Source organism: Ophidiomyces ophidiicola (assembly GCF_022830035.1).
Source record: "Ophidiomyces ophidiicola strain CBS 122913 chromosome Unknown scaffold_6, whole genome shotgun sequence".
NCBI classification, from domain to species: domain Eukaryota; kingdom Fungi; phylum Ascomycota; class Eurotiomycetes; order Onygenales; family Onygenaceae; genus Ophidiomyces; species Ophidiomyces ophidiicola.
Window position 1 is genome coordinate 357,848 of NW_026054646.1, and position 14,285 is coordinate 372,132.

Below are 14,285 nucleotides of genomic sequence, written 5' to 3' on the forward strand. Positions count from 1 at the left end.
TCCCAGAATAGACAAGGTTGAGGTCCGCTCCGGGATGACGTCACCGGAATCTGGGACTTAACTTTGTGCCTCATAACATGGGTTTATTCAAGTTTCAATTAGGCTACCCTGAAACGTCAAGTAAGGAGAAACATGGCATTCAAAGCGAATGACGTACCTTCGAGTAGCTTCTCTTTTTCCTTGATATATAACCACAGCATATCTTCGCCCAGGTTTGAATCAACGATTATGTCACAAGAGGAGCTACTCGTCGATCTCGACATCACATCTCTGCCAACAGAATGGCGACTCTCCATACGGCACTGGAATCCCTGAAGCCGACGTCAATTGACGAAATACCTACTGATCATGCAGAGCTATCATTATACATCAAGGATCTCCTCGTCCAAGCCAGATTGATCGTGGAATCTGTGCCCGAACCTCGTTTACTTTCTTCAGATGCTAATCCCGCCTTCATATCTAGCTCCAATGGGGCTTTGAAGAATAGCGCAGAGAGCCTAGAAAACGTATCATGCACGAAGAATCCGCCAGCCCTACGCGCCTCCTCGTCTACACCCGCAGTTGACGCTTCTGATATAGCTGCATGGCAGAAAGAATGGGGGAAACCATTCAACAAGGTTGAGAATGCGAAAGACAATCCTATGCGAATACCCATTTTTAAGTTGAAGAGCAAAGACGGCAAAGGCACATGGTTTGCTCGTCGGAGTGTTCATCATGGGCCCCTCCCATATAGTATATTCAGAGATAAGCTCCGGCTCGAAATACCGGAAACAATGAGGATAATGGAGGAAACAGGGGAAGCTTCAAATATCCGGGGAGTTGGAAGTGAGAGGCGCTTAGAGAGACGAGTAGTGCCAAAGGATCCTGCTTCTGCAGAGGCTATTGGGAGCCACGAGGATGAGCTGGGTGCAATCGAGGTGCACCATCTCTCTGCACATTTCCCGGGCCCCTCGTCGTCGCGCGATTTTGTTACATTATTAATTTCTTCGGACAGGGCAGTAGATGTGTCGCAGGATACGGATGAAGAATGCAGCAATGAGGAACATGACGCTTCTCGGGCTTTTGTCATTATTTCGAAGCCATGCAAACATCCTGATGCTCCTGAACGTGAAGGTTATGTGAGAGGCCAATACGAGTCTGTTGAAATGATAAGGGAACTACGTACTATGACGATGGGGAACCAGCAAGAGGGCGTGGGAGATAAAGAGAGCCCCAGGCCTGTCGAATGGACTATGGTCACCCGAAGTGACCCGGGAGGCAGTATCCCAAGATGGATGGTAGAGAAGGCCACTGTTCCAAGTATCGTTGCCGACACAAAGAAGTTTATGGACTGGGCAACTCGGGACCAGAAGGACACTTCGTCTCCACGCTCGTCGATAGATAGCGGACAATATGAAGGGCACCATAAGACCGGGCCTGAGTCAGACACACCTGCGGACTACCGGTCGCTGAACATGGCAAGATCTACAGAATTAACCGATCATCAAGGATCTGATGACGGTTGGAGTACACCAGACATAATGTCAACACGGTCAACGGGGTTTACTACTGCAATGTTCCAAGGTCTTTCCTCGACACTCGTCTCAATGGCACCAAGAACACTTTTCGACTTCATCAATATAACGGCAGACGCTCATCAATCAAGTGACGAGAGTTCGACAACAGAAAAAGATCTTGGGACCGAAAATGTTGGACACCGCACAATTAATGATGATGATAGCGCTTCTATGTCCTATGCCAGCGTCAACTCTCACCCACGAGATATTAGCAAGGAGGTGGGTTTTTCGGAAGCCCAGGAAAGCAAATCTTGTTTGCACGAAACAGTCATTGATGGTGAATCCGAGCCTGTGGTCCCAGGCAGTGCCGAGGGCAGCATCCGCTCCCAAAATGAAGATTTAGTTTCGGCAAACTGTGACAAGGAGTTTTCCAAACTCAATGGTCGAAAAGCCCAGATAATACAGGAGCTTGAGGCGAACCATGAAGAGCGAAACAAGTTATTAACACAAATATCTCACCCTTCCACGGATAGGGGTACAGAGAGCAAAGTCGAGACAAACGCGACCTCCCACGAAAAACAACTAATGACACTAGAGCGCAAAGAGGGAAAATTAACCTCTCGCCTTCAAAAATACGACGCGCAGCAGCAAAAGATAATCGCAAAAATCGAGTCCAAACGCCGTAAAGAATCGGGGAAAGACGCGAAGAGAAAGCTAAAGGCGGAAATAGATACGTTGAAAAAACAGCTGTCAAGAGCTAAATCAGAAACTGACGGGTTGAGGAAGGAGAGGAGCCACTGGCTCAGTATAGTAGAAAAGCTACAGCAAGAGAATGCCAGGCTTGAAACAGAGTTGCGGAAAGAAAAGGGTGTCGTAGACGGAGTCAATTGATAAGCACTAGTTATGTTCGTTTCTAGATGAATAGCATTGACTTGAGATGTAACGTACAAGGTCTTGCATGGTCACAATGCCTAGGTTCATACTGGATTTGCTCGACAATTAAACAGTACGGAGCACAGCCAGGCAGCTTTGAGCTCAGCCACCCAAGGTCTCAAATTCGTCCTTCCCTATTCAAGTCGAATTATTGACCAGGAATTATTCTTTATCTAAGAATTAATCGATCCTTAAAAGGCGTTAAACATATTCGGCGCGGAGTGATGCCCCAACAGGGTTGCAGCCTCCTCGAAAATGGAAATATCCGAACCGCGTGCAAAGGAGCTAACATCGACGGCCATCTAAAGGGGTTCGAATTTTTTTTCATGTCGCATTTATTCCGTTGGTTCAGTCTCATTCTTGTACCTAGGAAAACATGGCTCAAATCAGGATCCGTCACGGTGAAGGGAAACGAGCAAAACGTACATCTGGTGGGTTCCCTGCCCCTCTAACCATTTTTTCAATCATCATAGCTCTTACTTTCTCTTTGGGCTCTCCCATCCCGATGGCCATGTATTGAAGCATTGGAGGATGGCCGATGAACGACGCGTAACTATCGCGGACAATGTTCGACGTCCACTCGTATTTTGTAGTGTCGGCGTGGCCAGTTCCGATATAACGAGCCTGCAAGGCCTCAAGATTTTGAAGAGTGCGGAGTTTGTCAGCCATTATAGGTGAACGTAGTTGAAATGAATATTCGGTCTCGATGATCTGCGAATCGATTGCGATGCATGGCCCATCTAGACTTCGTACTCTGTATTTACGGTGGAAGATAGTTAACCACGGCGGGCCATACTGACCTAACTGGCAATTTATGTCCCTGATTGGAATCTCTCAACCAACAATTTGACTATAACTACAAGTTTATAGGCAAAAAGGGCAGTTCAAAGAGTTTCTTTGCCATGATTTCTAGCAAATAGGCGCTATAAACACAAAATATTATCATGGTATCTCTATTTTCTCCAAGACGCGTCCAGGCCCAATATCCTACATCACTTTCAAAAAAGAAATTAATCCAAAACCAAATTCGAATCTCAGGAGAGTGTCTGTCCGCGACAGAACCAAAAGCGAATTCTCCGCGGTAGATCCATCAGAAATCGCCAGAGAAACACACTTCTGGCAGCATATAGGTACTTTTTCCAGGCCGGCTGAAAGCGGAGGCCTAACTCAGGACCTAGTATTCCCTTTCGGATCAGTGCTTCGCATGTGTTTCTCTCCTTCACACGATCAATTATTGCATATTCGGTACTTGATGCAATATCCTTCGTTTTGCACTTCAGGTCATATGCCAACAAAGCCATGTTTGGGTAGACATTATACCAACAACAAGCGATGAGACTATCAAAAATCTCATGGCGGTTTAATTCCGGAAAGTTCAAATCTTGAAATCTTTGTTCCACTTCTGGACCGTCTAAATTAATGTCTTCATAGGGCTTGTGGCCATAGACCATAAAGTAAAGAATTGACCCAACGGCAAATTGCTCGGTTCTGGCAGAGCAGAGACCATAAGTGTCTTCCAAGGGTCCACCATTTAATTTTAAGGCCCAAGGGGCACCGGTATATTCCAGATATTTTCCAATGGTGGTGGCACGGCCAAAATCGGCCAGTTTGAGGTTGAAATTATCGTCAAGAAGGCAATTAGTTGTATTGATATCATTGTGACAGAAACCCATTTTTTCCACATATTCAAGTGCCGACGTAAGTTGTTGTATCCATCGAGCGATAAGCCCTGGATCTTCATAGCTCTTTACGCGTATGAGGCGCCCAAAGAACTTATTGTCCTCCCGTTCCTGACGTTCATGAAAGTGATAGATAATGGCTCTGTTGGCGCAGAATGATAGGAAGAGATGATCGGGAAGCATAATAAAACATTCAACAATATGCACACATTGGTCCTCGCGCTCATTAAAACACTTATAGAAGGCGATATCCTTAAGAAAAGGATGTTCTTCCGTCTCCTCTTCAGCGTCTCGGTCTGGGCGAAGAGTTTTCACCACAATGGTTGGACTAACATGGTATACATAAGCATAGGCGCCGCCGCCAACCCAATTATGCTGGTTGAGAGTGTCACAGTAATTGAAGCCCATGATAGGCACAAATGGTCGCGATTGCACTGAAAGTTTTGAAAGGTTTAACCAAAACGTATGGACAATATTCGTCAGCTTATCACAAGTTCTATAAAGTCGAGGTGGTACTTTGGTATCACAATAGCTAGCAGGAAATCATATTGGAACGGATGGCTAGGTGATAAACGTTGGAATTCCGAAAAAACATTAGGAGTATACTCCATAAGACAGACAGCTCCTTGAGTTTAGCCGAATCGCTGGGAAAAATTTTGGAAATAGCTGCTATCCGAGGGTGATTAGGTAACTAACCTATTAGTTAACGTAATCCACCACCAAACGCCTGAACCCACAAAAACGAGCCATTTCGCACTTCTAGACCTCCACTTTCAAAAATCAACAAAATGCCCACCCAATAAAGCCGTTGTAAAGCAGGCAATTGAAGCAACTTAATTTGAATTGAGTGATAAAATTGGTTTTAGCTTCTTAATTATTAAAGCTAGAATTGTTTCTTTTACTATTCCTGATTGAATCTGCATTGGGATCAGAAAAGGCATGATGAGACTTCACTAATGACAGTGACAGTGAGTTGGAGTCAGGTATTAGCCCCTAGGACATACATAACTAGGCTTTGGCTACAGCATGCCAGTGCAACGTCGGTGTACAATGTCATTGTCAGGACCCAGAGACAGCATTCTATCAACCCAAATTCCATTGCCGCACCAGAAGCTAGATCATTTTTACAGGCCAGCACAACAGCATGTCATTCTAGCACCAACCCTAGATCTGACGTCCGAATTTCATCAAGGTGACCAGGTAATTGTGTAAGTTTATCGGATCACATGAATCCCATCTCAAACCCAAAACTAACTATCAGGAAAGCTGAAATCCAGGTGGAAATTTTTTCGGTCCGCCTTCTGCAGTTTTATACCATTTCCCATCAGCTCTCTGGAGCCAAAGGCCTTTTGCTTGACAGTCATCACAAGGTGTAAATCTGGTAGTACTGGCAATGCTGTCGTTTCTACCCTTCTCTATTCCACAGCCCTTGCAATCTTTGTCTGGGATTAGACTGCCGGGCGTTTCAAGTTCATGCCGACAAGCGAACATAATTCGATTATAGGTTCACTTGCACATTCTGATGTGATCTTGATATCCTAGTTAGCCATTCGCTTTTGTACAGTGCAAAGGACCATATACCATAAAAACTCAGAAGGCACCAAGAATACAGTATTTCCCAGAAGTAAGGAGTGGTTAATGTGTCTCTTGTGATCGACATGTATGAATGGAAAAGAAAAAAGGAGGGATGGAAGAGCGAGGGGCCAGTGCTCTATATGATTTTCATTCCGCTTAATAGCCAGCAGGCAAGGCTGAGATAGCCAAGACTCTACTGCAGCGTGAATGTCGCTGTCCGGGGTGCTCCATATATATGCACCTTTATGTAACTTGATTGATAAATAATCCTTACTAAAATACGCACGATATCGCTATTAGGTTTTGATTGGGCCTCAAGAGACAGGGATTCGGCATTGGAATACGGAATCAGTACTCCATACCATTAATAATTAGGCTATCTTCGACCTCTAGTCCTTTATGGCTGCTATGTATGTGCATGCATACGGAGTACATGCATACATGCGTTGCTACTCTGCTGGGATTAGGCCGGGTGTGTCAACGAACTTGTATGCTAACTAGTTATAGAAAGCTAGAAACTGCTAGTCTACTCAAGACTAGTTATATTGGACACATATTGGGAATCAGCTAGTTACTATGGGACACTTTGGCAATGAGTAAAATGAAATTGACACCTGGAGGTAGAATGCAACTGATGCGAACTTGAGATAATTTTTCTCAATTTCAGACCCCCCTCCCCCACACCCACCCTAAAAGTTTCCAGGCCATATTGCGACCCCACTTATTCCCGCATTTTCCACTTCAGTCTGATGTCTCGTGCTGCCGTAGGCTACTCAAGGTTTTTCGGCCCTTCATTTTTGCGGCCTCCAGCCCTCCCGGGTGCCTAAAATGGAATCTTGATAATCTTCAACAACTCTACTCCAACACCTACTTGATCCTCTAGCTTTATAGATGCAGATGATTCTAACCTGGAGCTGCATTGCATCACTTGTTCACTCTCATTTTAATGCTCTTTCTCAGCACTGCAAACCAGCAGCCCACCTCAATGACACTCACAAATGGATATCTCTAAGTGGGATAGTATTGGTGATGGGTAGGTATTGGCTTTAATACTATCATTTATCAACCGGTTTTGCTCTAATTCCTTTTACACACTCTCTGGCGGCCCTAAGTGTACTAGATATTGTTGTTTGTTTAAATACTACAGAAAAGATCCATAGCTCACCATGTGTGTGTACACTTGAGCCGCCCAACACTATAGCAAATGCAAACTTCCAATGACCGAAAACCATCTGGCTTATAGAACCTATAGAATTGAAACTGTCCAGTCCAGCATGTCATAGGCTGTTATCAATAAACTTAATTGTGTCAAAGACAAAGGCGCGGATGGACTTTGTGCAGATGCAGTCCAGTGGCCTGAGAATCTTGGATGTACCATCATGAGATATAAGTGCCCAATATGCAATGCAAGAGGCCTCTATGACGATGAAGATGATCAATAGTAAGCATTAGGTGTCACAACGTCTTTAAAGAGTATGCTAAAGTTGGTGTAATTTTAGGTCTATGGACTTGATTACACCAGCCCTACCACACCAACAAAATGATTATGGAGGTCTTATAGCACTCAAAAGGCCTAAGCAAATCATATTGGGTCTTGGGAGTCTATTAATAGATAGGGTTGGAAGTATGTAGTCATTTTAAGCTTAGAAAAATCCCCGTTGGTTCCACTTTACCAGAATATATGCCGATGCCAAGATCACGGCACAGCCCAATTGAATACGGAAGGGGAGCATTTACAGCACTGCAGTTTGTATCCGGAGCATTGGCTTCTTGTAGATCATGCAAAACCTCATCAGCAGTCTCATAACTTTCTTTCCAGCATTTTCAAATGACATTCTGGGTTTTTGGCGGCAAGGCATCTATATTTGGGAACTTCCGCTCATTTACTAGAACTTGGATGTGTTGACTATCTTGGTTAGAGTAGAGCCGATGTCCGACAGTAACCTCATATACCAGAGTTCCCAAAGCAAATATATCATCCTTGATTGTTGCTATATCAGAATCATCATATGTTTTCCCGGATGGCAAAGGGTGCCGATAATGGGTGGCATAGCACATGGTTGGGATTTCATCATCTATCATTGAGCCACTGAAATCTGCCAAAAGAAGCGTTCCATCTTCTTTAAGAAGGAAATTATGAACCAATATCTGAATGAATGATATTTTTGGAATGAATGTATTGTATAGCTTCGGCTGCTTGGATAGGCCATCTAAACAGAAAGAATTAGATATTAATTAACAAAGCACATATATCCTAGTCACTTACTTGGCTCTTTGATCAGGATATTTGGTGAATGTGAGTTTATCTACCAGGACACCCCCTGAAGCATATTCAAATACAAATCTGCTAGGAACTCCATTTGGTTGTTCTGTGTTGTGTTTATACTCCCCATAGTACTGGAGAATAAATGGGTGGTGACCAAGGCGCTCATAAATGCGTTTCTCCCCAGGCTGGAGGTCCTTTACTACAAAAGGCTCCAGCGATTTCTTGACAACATAACCAGTTTTCCCAATTCCAAAAACATGAGCAAAGCAGCCTACTCCTGCCAGCCATAAATCGCTTTGCGCGGCATTATCTAAAGCTTCCTTCCAAGGCGTTGTCATTGGAGCATGGACAGTAAGATAATACCAATAATCCTGATATGCAGGCTCGATGGCTGGTAAGGGGATAAGAGGCAAAGGAAGCAATGATTTCAACACATTGATCCCAAAAAAAAATGGAGGGTGACCTTGAGGTCTTTCGTGTAAGTTGCATCAAGGTAAGTCAACTCACTGTAAGGAGGTGACAAGAAAAACTCCTTGGAGGAATAACAATTATCCAAATTATATTACCATACCATTGCGGAATTACATAGGTCCGAGAAACTGCGGATCCACTGTTGCTGCTACCGGGTTAATAGGACTACGGGAAGTCCATGAACAACTTTGTGTATGGAGTATAACATATGGAGGTCGCCGCCAAAAGTTTTGGTCCTCAGGGGCTTAGCGGCTGTAATATCTCCAAATGCATACAACATAATTACTGTACACTAGTGTAACCAGGCTGAAAAGGGCCCCCCTTTTGGTTTCCATCCAAGCTTTAAAAATGATTTTGTATGGAGTGCTTGATCACTAGTACTCTACTCCATACTCCATATTCTTCATACATGAAGTAGGAGCTTTGAATGAGCTTTTATATAGCTAGTAGAAGCTTTATTTAATTACTACTTAAAGTCAATCATGTCTGTCAATGAATTTACTTAATGTGTCTGTTGATGAATCACTGACACACCAACATAGTTACATTGATTTCATACTCTTTGGTGGTTTTGGCATAATTAAAAACCTCCTGTGAGTGCAGATCTTCAATCACTAATTTAATAGTAGCTTTGTTGGTCATTTTATTGAATTTTGAAAGTAGAGGACTACAGTAGAAAATTTGGTCGCTTTGTGGGTTCGGTTGTTTGGTGATGAATTAACTAACTAGTTACGTTACCTAGCCTAGGCAGCACATAAGATATTCATCTACGGAGTATAAAACTCACCATCTCACTATTAGTGCAATCAACAGCAATGAAGATGTCATACCCCCGCGCGCCAGAATAATTGTTGCTGGACCATTAAAAGATACTTATGGCCTCTGCTCCGCTAGGACTGAGCAATTCGCGCTTGGGTCCCTGTTATACTTCATGGTATACGGGCATGAACCGTATGAGAATACGGAGCGAGAACTGAGCCGATCAGAATTTGATCGCCGCTTTGGAGAAATGGAATTCCCCGATCTAAACCGACATGATGTTTTTGATGGTTTGATCTTGGCTTGCTGGCACAACGTTTATCCAACAATGGCCTTAGCAGCCTATGATTTCAAGCGTAAGACACAAGTTGTCGTCGGCCTTACTGCAGAATATAAGACTATCCATCGCGCGCAGGAAAAGAAAAAATGTGAAGCTCTAATCCGAAGGGGTTTACTCGGGCGAGAAGTAGCATTACACTACCAGCCGCTCTGGTGGAAGTACTTGAATGCAATGAAGGAGGCGTGGGTGAACATACTGAAAAGAATTCAGCAGTGTATAGGACTTTGAGAGAAATGACATACAAAAAAAATTAACCGTGACCTTGCTGTTCCCAGATCCCCAGATCCCCATGCCCCCATGTCCCCAGGTGGGTCGTCCGCAGGTGCTCTAACTGGTAATTACTCGTGCCAAACACCATTGTTACCAGTGCGTAAGTTGTACCTGGATTACTTTGGACTGAACTAACCCCAGATCTTGCAAAGTGACTTGGCAGATCTTGATTTTATATAACTAATCAGATTCGTTTCTGGATGTTACTGAAACTATCAGGTGATTCTAGTATGTAGAAACTGTAACAAACAAGTCACTTTAAAATATGCTTGATATACTAATGTAAGATGACAGACGACTAGTTTAGTGCCGAGAAGAATGATTTAATCAGAAATACTGTTGACTATAAATGATGTAAATTATCTTCATACACTTTTATCTTCATACGACTAAAAAGGTTCCGCAAGATAGCTTGAAAGTAGTCTTCATAGCCTCGGACTGCATAAGACTATAATGAATAATAATAATATAACTCTCAAGCAAATCTAAGTGAGGCTGGCTGGATTTTATGCGCCCACTCACGGCTTCTCGGCCCTTTATTTTTGCGGCTCCCAACCCTCCGTTAAAAGCTTCAATCTACGGGTAGTGCTGGACAACTCTAGTCCAGCAGCTACTCAATTCTTTAGCTCTATGGATGTAGATGGTTTTAGCCTGGAGTACCGCGTTGCATCACTTGTTCACTCCCATTTTAATGCTCTTCCCCAGCACTGCAAGCCAACAGTCCGCCCCAATGGCACTCATGAATGGATACCTCTAAGTGGGATAGTATTGGTAACGGGTGGGTATTGACTTTAATATCATCATTTATACCCAAGTCATATTTGTTAAAAAATAACTACACCAATGCACCAATAAAATATCTGCTGATACATAAGAAGGGGAGAATACCTGTGAAGAAACCCTGACTTGTGTCGCTCTTGCGTACGGAGTTCCCTACAGTTTAGAGATTAGCTACTGTGGCTAAATTCCTTGTATAGAACGGGCACAAAATGTTTGTCGTCAAGTCAAATTGCACAATGTCAAGGCCTTGTGTTGCACGATAGCCATGCTGAGATTCTCGCCTTGCGCGCATTCAATAACTGGCTCCTTAAAGAGTGTGAATCAATCCTATTACAAAGTAACGATTCTGGAATATCTAGCAAGAACTCTTCCAACGAAGCTTTACGGTTTCTTGAATTACGAACAACCGGTGATTCAGCTAATAAATCCGAGCTCTACAGTGGCGGCGACGAGGCTACGTGGCCGCCATTCAAATTAAAAAGTGATGTTAAAATATGGATGTACTGCACTTGTGCACCTTGTGGGGATGGAAGTATGGAACTATGTATGGCAGCTCAAGAGGATCCAACACCCTGGGCCACTACTTCTCCTGAGCCAATGACCGAGGTTGGGGTTGACCTAACGAACAAGCTGCTTGATGGCCGCGCTCGTTTCTCGGCTTTGGGCACGGTCCGTCGCAAGCCGTCTCGTCCTGATGCACAGCCAACACTAAGCAAATCCTGCTCAGACAAGCTTGCTGCTAAGCAAGTTTTATCAGTCTTATCATTTCCCGCCTATTTCCTAATTGCACCATCCCCCAGTGCGTACTTGGCGAACCTACTTCTTCCTGAAGACGAGATTCACCCAGCCGCATTCGATCGGTGCTTTGGTACTGGAGAAACAGGCCGTCTTCGAGTCCTTAATGGAGAAAAATGGAAAGATCCAGAGAGCACAGATGGCTACTATGAGGTCCGCCCGTTTGGCGTTCGGTCTATTACGATGAAGCAAGCAAATTTTCTCTGGCAATTTTCCAAGCAAAGAGACCCAAATGGAAAGCTGAGAAAGCCTGGGAATATATCTGCACTGTGGATTGCAACCCCGTCTCGTGGGCCCCAGCCAGCCTATACTTTGTTCAGCAACCGGGCTTTAGAGCATAGCAATTGTGAGAAAACAAGAATGAGAATGTTTCCTACCAATATTACAGAAACAATTATCAATGGTGTCAAGCAGGGCTACTACATCTCTTCCCTCGATGCACGCAAAGCCAGTGTCTTATCTCGAGCTAAGGAATGGCAGTTGCTCAAAACAGTCGTCCAACAGTTACCTGGATGGCCTCTCGACAGAGATGATATCAGACCTAGAAGCGAGGTTTTCTGGGATGATAAATTAGAAATACAGCACAAGCTATTACGAGAATGTGTTTTCTCTTCATCATATCTCGCCATGAAGCAGGCTGCCACAAATTTTAAATTTCTGATGTTACGAGCAAAGGCATCAGCAGACGTTCGGGGGGTTTTAGGGAACTGGATTGAAAATCGGGGGGATGAACAGTGGGGCCTAAACGTCCTTGCACAAAGTCAACGAAAGCCAGCCCGTGGCAGGACACCAAAAAAGAACAATGCTCAATAAAAGCTCATACTCTAAACTTCGCCAGCTGATGATTCGCCACCAGTTACAACAAAACATCGAGGTACATTTGGTATATATATAGGCATATATAGGCAGTCAGAAAGTTTTTCATGTAGAACTATGTATAAGTGTACATCTTATTTGTCCTTTCATACTCAGAACCTCAACTTTAATATATACCTGGAATAATTCTACTCTTCACTTTCGAGGTATATTTCACCCAGTCAGCACCATATTTGTTCCTACACTTCTCCTCGTCTCGCCTTTCACGATGGATGAGCAGAATACCAAAGTACACAATATAAAAATAGGTGACAATCATACCCCAACCACGTGTCTCACTAGTTTGCACTGCTTGCTTCTCTATGCTTCTCGTGAGGGGGTTGAATTTCTCGACAATAGCATAGCCAGCAATACCTGTTGGGAGGCAAGTGGCCCAGGCCATGGTCCAGTCACCCAGATAATTGATATGGCGAGCAGCGCCCCACCATCCTGACGTAATAAGTTTAGAGCCACGAGATGTTTGGATGTATTGGAGGTGTTTTACTCTGGGATCATTCGGGTTCTTTCGGAAACGATCCTTTTGGTTATTAGCGCCGCGGAAGATATAGTATCCAAGCGTCTGCACTCCGAGTACAAGCGCAACTCCTTTTGCACCGAGTTCAAGTGGAAAAACCGCAAGGTATCTCGTGTGAATCGAGTAGATAAACGGAACCCACACCAGATCACCAAAGGACAACATGAAACCAAATCCATCCATAATGACGTCCATAGTTGTGCAAATAGCTGGTTCCATATATAGACCATCAAAGACATAAAATCCCTGAAAAGCAGCCACGAGTAAAATAGACGAAGTGAGGTTCCCAGAAGTAACTTTATATTGATGTGCGATGTTTGAAAGATTCATGATCACCCAGCCAAGCAGTCCGGGCCGTAACTCACAAAACACCTTGATATCAATAGTCCTTGAAAGATCGCTCAGAAATGGAATTGGAAGTTTGATTCTTGGGTTCAGTTCACGCCCAATAAAGAAGTTGTACAAGCCGCTACGGGTTTGTCCGCCAGGGGCTAACTCGCGGTGCATGGGGTTCGGTTCACCAGGGGCGGGGACACTGAAGCTGTAAAGGTATACTAGGACAGCCAAAACAGTACATATCACAAGGTTTGAGGTGATAACCTGGACGTAATTATCCCAAAGGAATGTCCATAATGGAAAATCGACTCCATAGATATATGTTCCGGTGGCGCATCCAAGCAGAATCAAGACTGAGGAATTAAATGCTACATAGAGTCAATAAATAGTCCTGTACATATGAAATAGGATTATGGAGCCGCACCGTTGAACTTATACTTTAATCGTTTTCCACAAGCTAGGACCTCACCGTCGACCTCGCGACCGGGCAAGAATATCTGCAGCGCAAGATTCAAGGCATAGTAGCCCAGTACCCAAAGCATCACACGCCCATCATATAGACCTTTAATACCGTCCTGCGGCCAGCCAATTTCGGCCTTTAAGGATTCGATTGATAGCGTCGAGGGGTGTAAGAGTGACGGTGGAGGGCATCCGGATATATCATTACAGAAGAATGCAAAGGAATAGACGATTGCGGGTGTTCCAAGAATTATACCGAGAGCGCCAATACTATGTTATCTCAGTTAGCCTTTCTTCCTTCCAGCTGGCCTAGAGCTTGAATCGTACGGCCCACCAAACTCATATCCCCGGTGTTGCTTGGTTTCAGGGGGTCCCATTGTCGCAGTACAGATACAGACAGCAAGCGAGAAGTAAAAGGATCGAGATAGACAGACCCGATTGAAGCGAAGATCAACCGCAAGGGCGTCCAATGTCAAACATTGCGCGCATTCAAGGGAATTGAGCGACGCGCGGTATTTTTTATACTCTAGGCCATCTCGGAACATGGAGATCCCGGCTGATCACGTGCGCCTGCTGGCTGGCCCGGCCCGGCCACTAACGGCGATTAAGTAAGCCGGTAGTTTCAGCACCGTGTCGTCATTGTCACGGTGGAACAAAAGTCGGCAAAGTACAGAGTACAGGCAACTACAATACTTCAACCTCTGCTCGACTGTCGCTAGGTAAAACTTACCTTTTC

General features: G+C 44.3%; 6 protein-coding genes across 6 annotated transcripts; 2 read left to right on the forward strand and 4 right to left on the reverse strand.

Moving 5' to 3' along the window:
* Positions 1-281: 281 nt before the first annotated feature.
* Positions 282-2,387, forward strand: LOZ57_002280 (uncharacterized protein; the record flags this gene model as incomplete). Its single annotated transcript, XM_049251355.1, has 1 exon — positions 282-2,387. The coding sequence occupies one exon, from the start codon at positions 282-284 to the stop codon at positions 2,385-2,387; it is 2,106 nt and encodes a 701-aa protein (XP_049109655.1).
* A 396-nt stretch (positions 2,388-2,783) lies between these two features.
* On the reverse strand, positions 2,784-3,098 carry LOZ57_002281 (uncharacterized protein; the record flags this gene model as incomplete). The annotated part of the gene is made up of 2 exons (XM_049251356.1): positions 2,784-2,795; positions 2,856-3,098. 2 exons carry the CDS (start codon positions 3,096-3,098, stop codon positions 2,784-2,786), a joined length of 255 nt encoding a protein of 84 aa, XP_049109656.1.
* A 365-nt stretch (positions 3,099-3,463) lies between these two features.
* On the reverse strand, positions 3,464-4,516 carry LOZ57_002282 (uncharacterized protein; the record flags this gene model as incomplete). The annotated part of the gene is made up of 1 exon (XM_049251357.1): positions 3,464-4,516. One exon carries the CDS (start codon positions 4,514-4,516, stop codon positions 3,464-3,466), a length of 1,053 nt encoding a protein of 350 aa, XP_049109657.1.
* Positions 4,517-7,507: 2,991 nt separating this feature from the next.
* Positions 7,508-8,287, reverse strand: LOZ57_002283 (uncharacterized protein; the record flags this gene model as incomplete). Its single annotated transcript, XM_049251358.1, has 3 exons — positions 7,508-7,779; positions 7,826-7,893; positions 7,950-8,287. The coding sequence occupies 3 exons, from the start codon at positions 8,285-8,287 to the stop codon at positions 7,508-7,510; spliced, it is 678 nt and encodes a 225-aa protein (XP_049109658.1).
* A 1,064-nt stretch (positions 8,288-9,351) lies between these two features.
* Positions 9,352-12,177, forward strand: LOZ57_002284 (uncharacterized protein; the record flags this gene model as incomplete). The annotated part of the gene is made up of 2 exons (XM_049251359.1): positions 9,352-9,701; positions 10,767-12,177. The coding sequence occupies 2 exons, from the start codon at positions 9,352-9,354 to the stop codon at positions 12,175-12,177; spliced, it is 1,761 nt and encodes a 586-aa protein (XP_049109659.1).
* A 169-nt stretch (positions 12,178-12,346) lies between these two features.
* ERG24 (erg24, C-14 sterol reductase) lies at positions 12,347-13,926 on the reverse strand (the record flags this gene model as incomplete). The annotated part of the gene is made up of 3 exons (XM_049251360.1): positions 12,347-13,458; positions 13,515-13,819; positions 13,877-13,926. The coding sequence occupies 3 exons, from the start codon at positions 13,924-13,926 to the stop codon at positions 12,347-12,349; spliced, it is 1,467 nt and encodes a 488-aa protein (XP_049109660.1).
* Between the last annotated feature and the right edge of the window lie 359 nt (positions 13,927-14,285).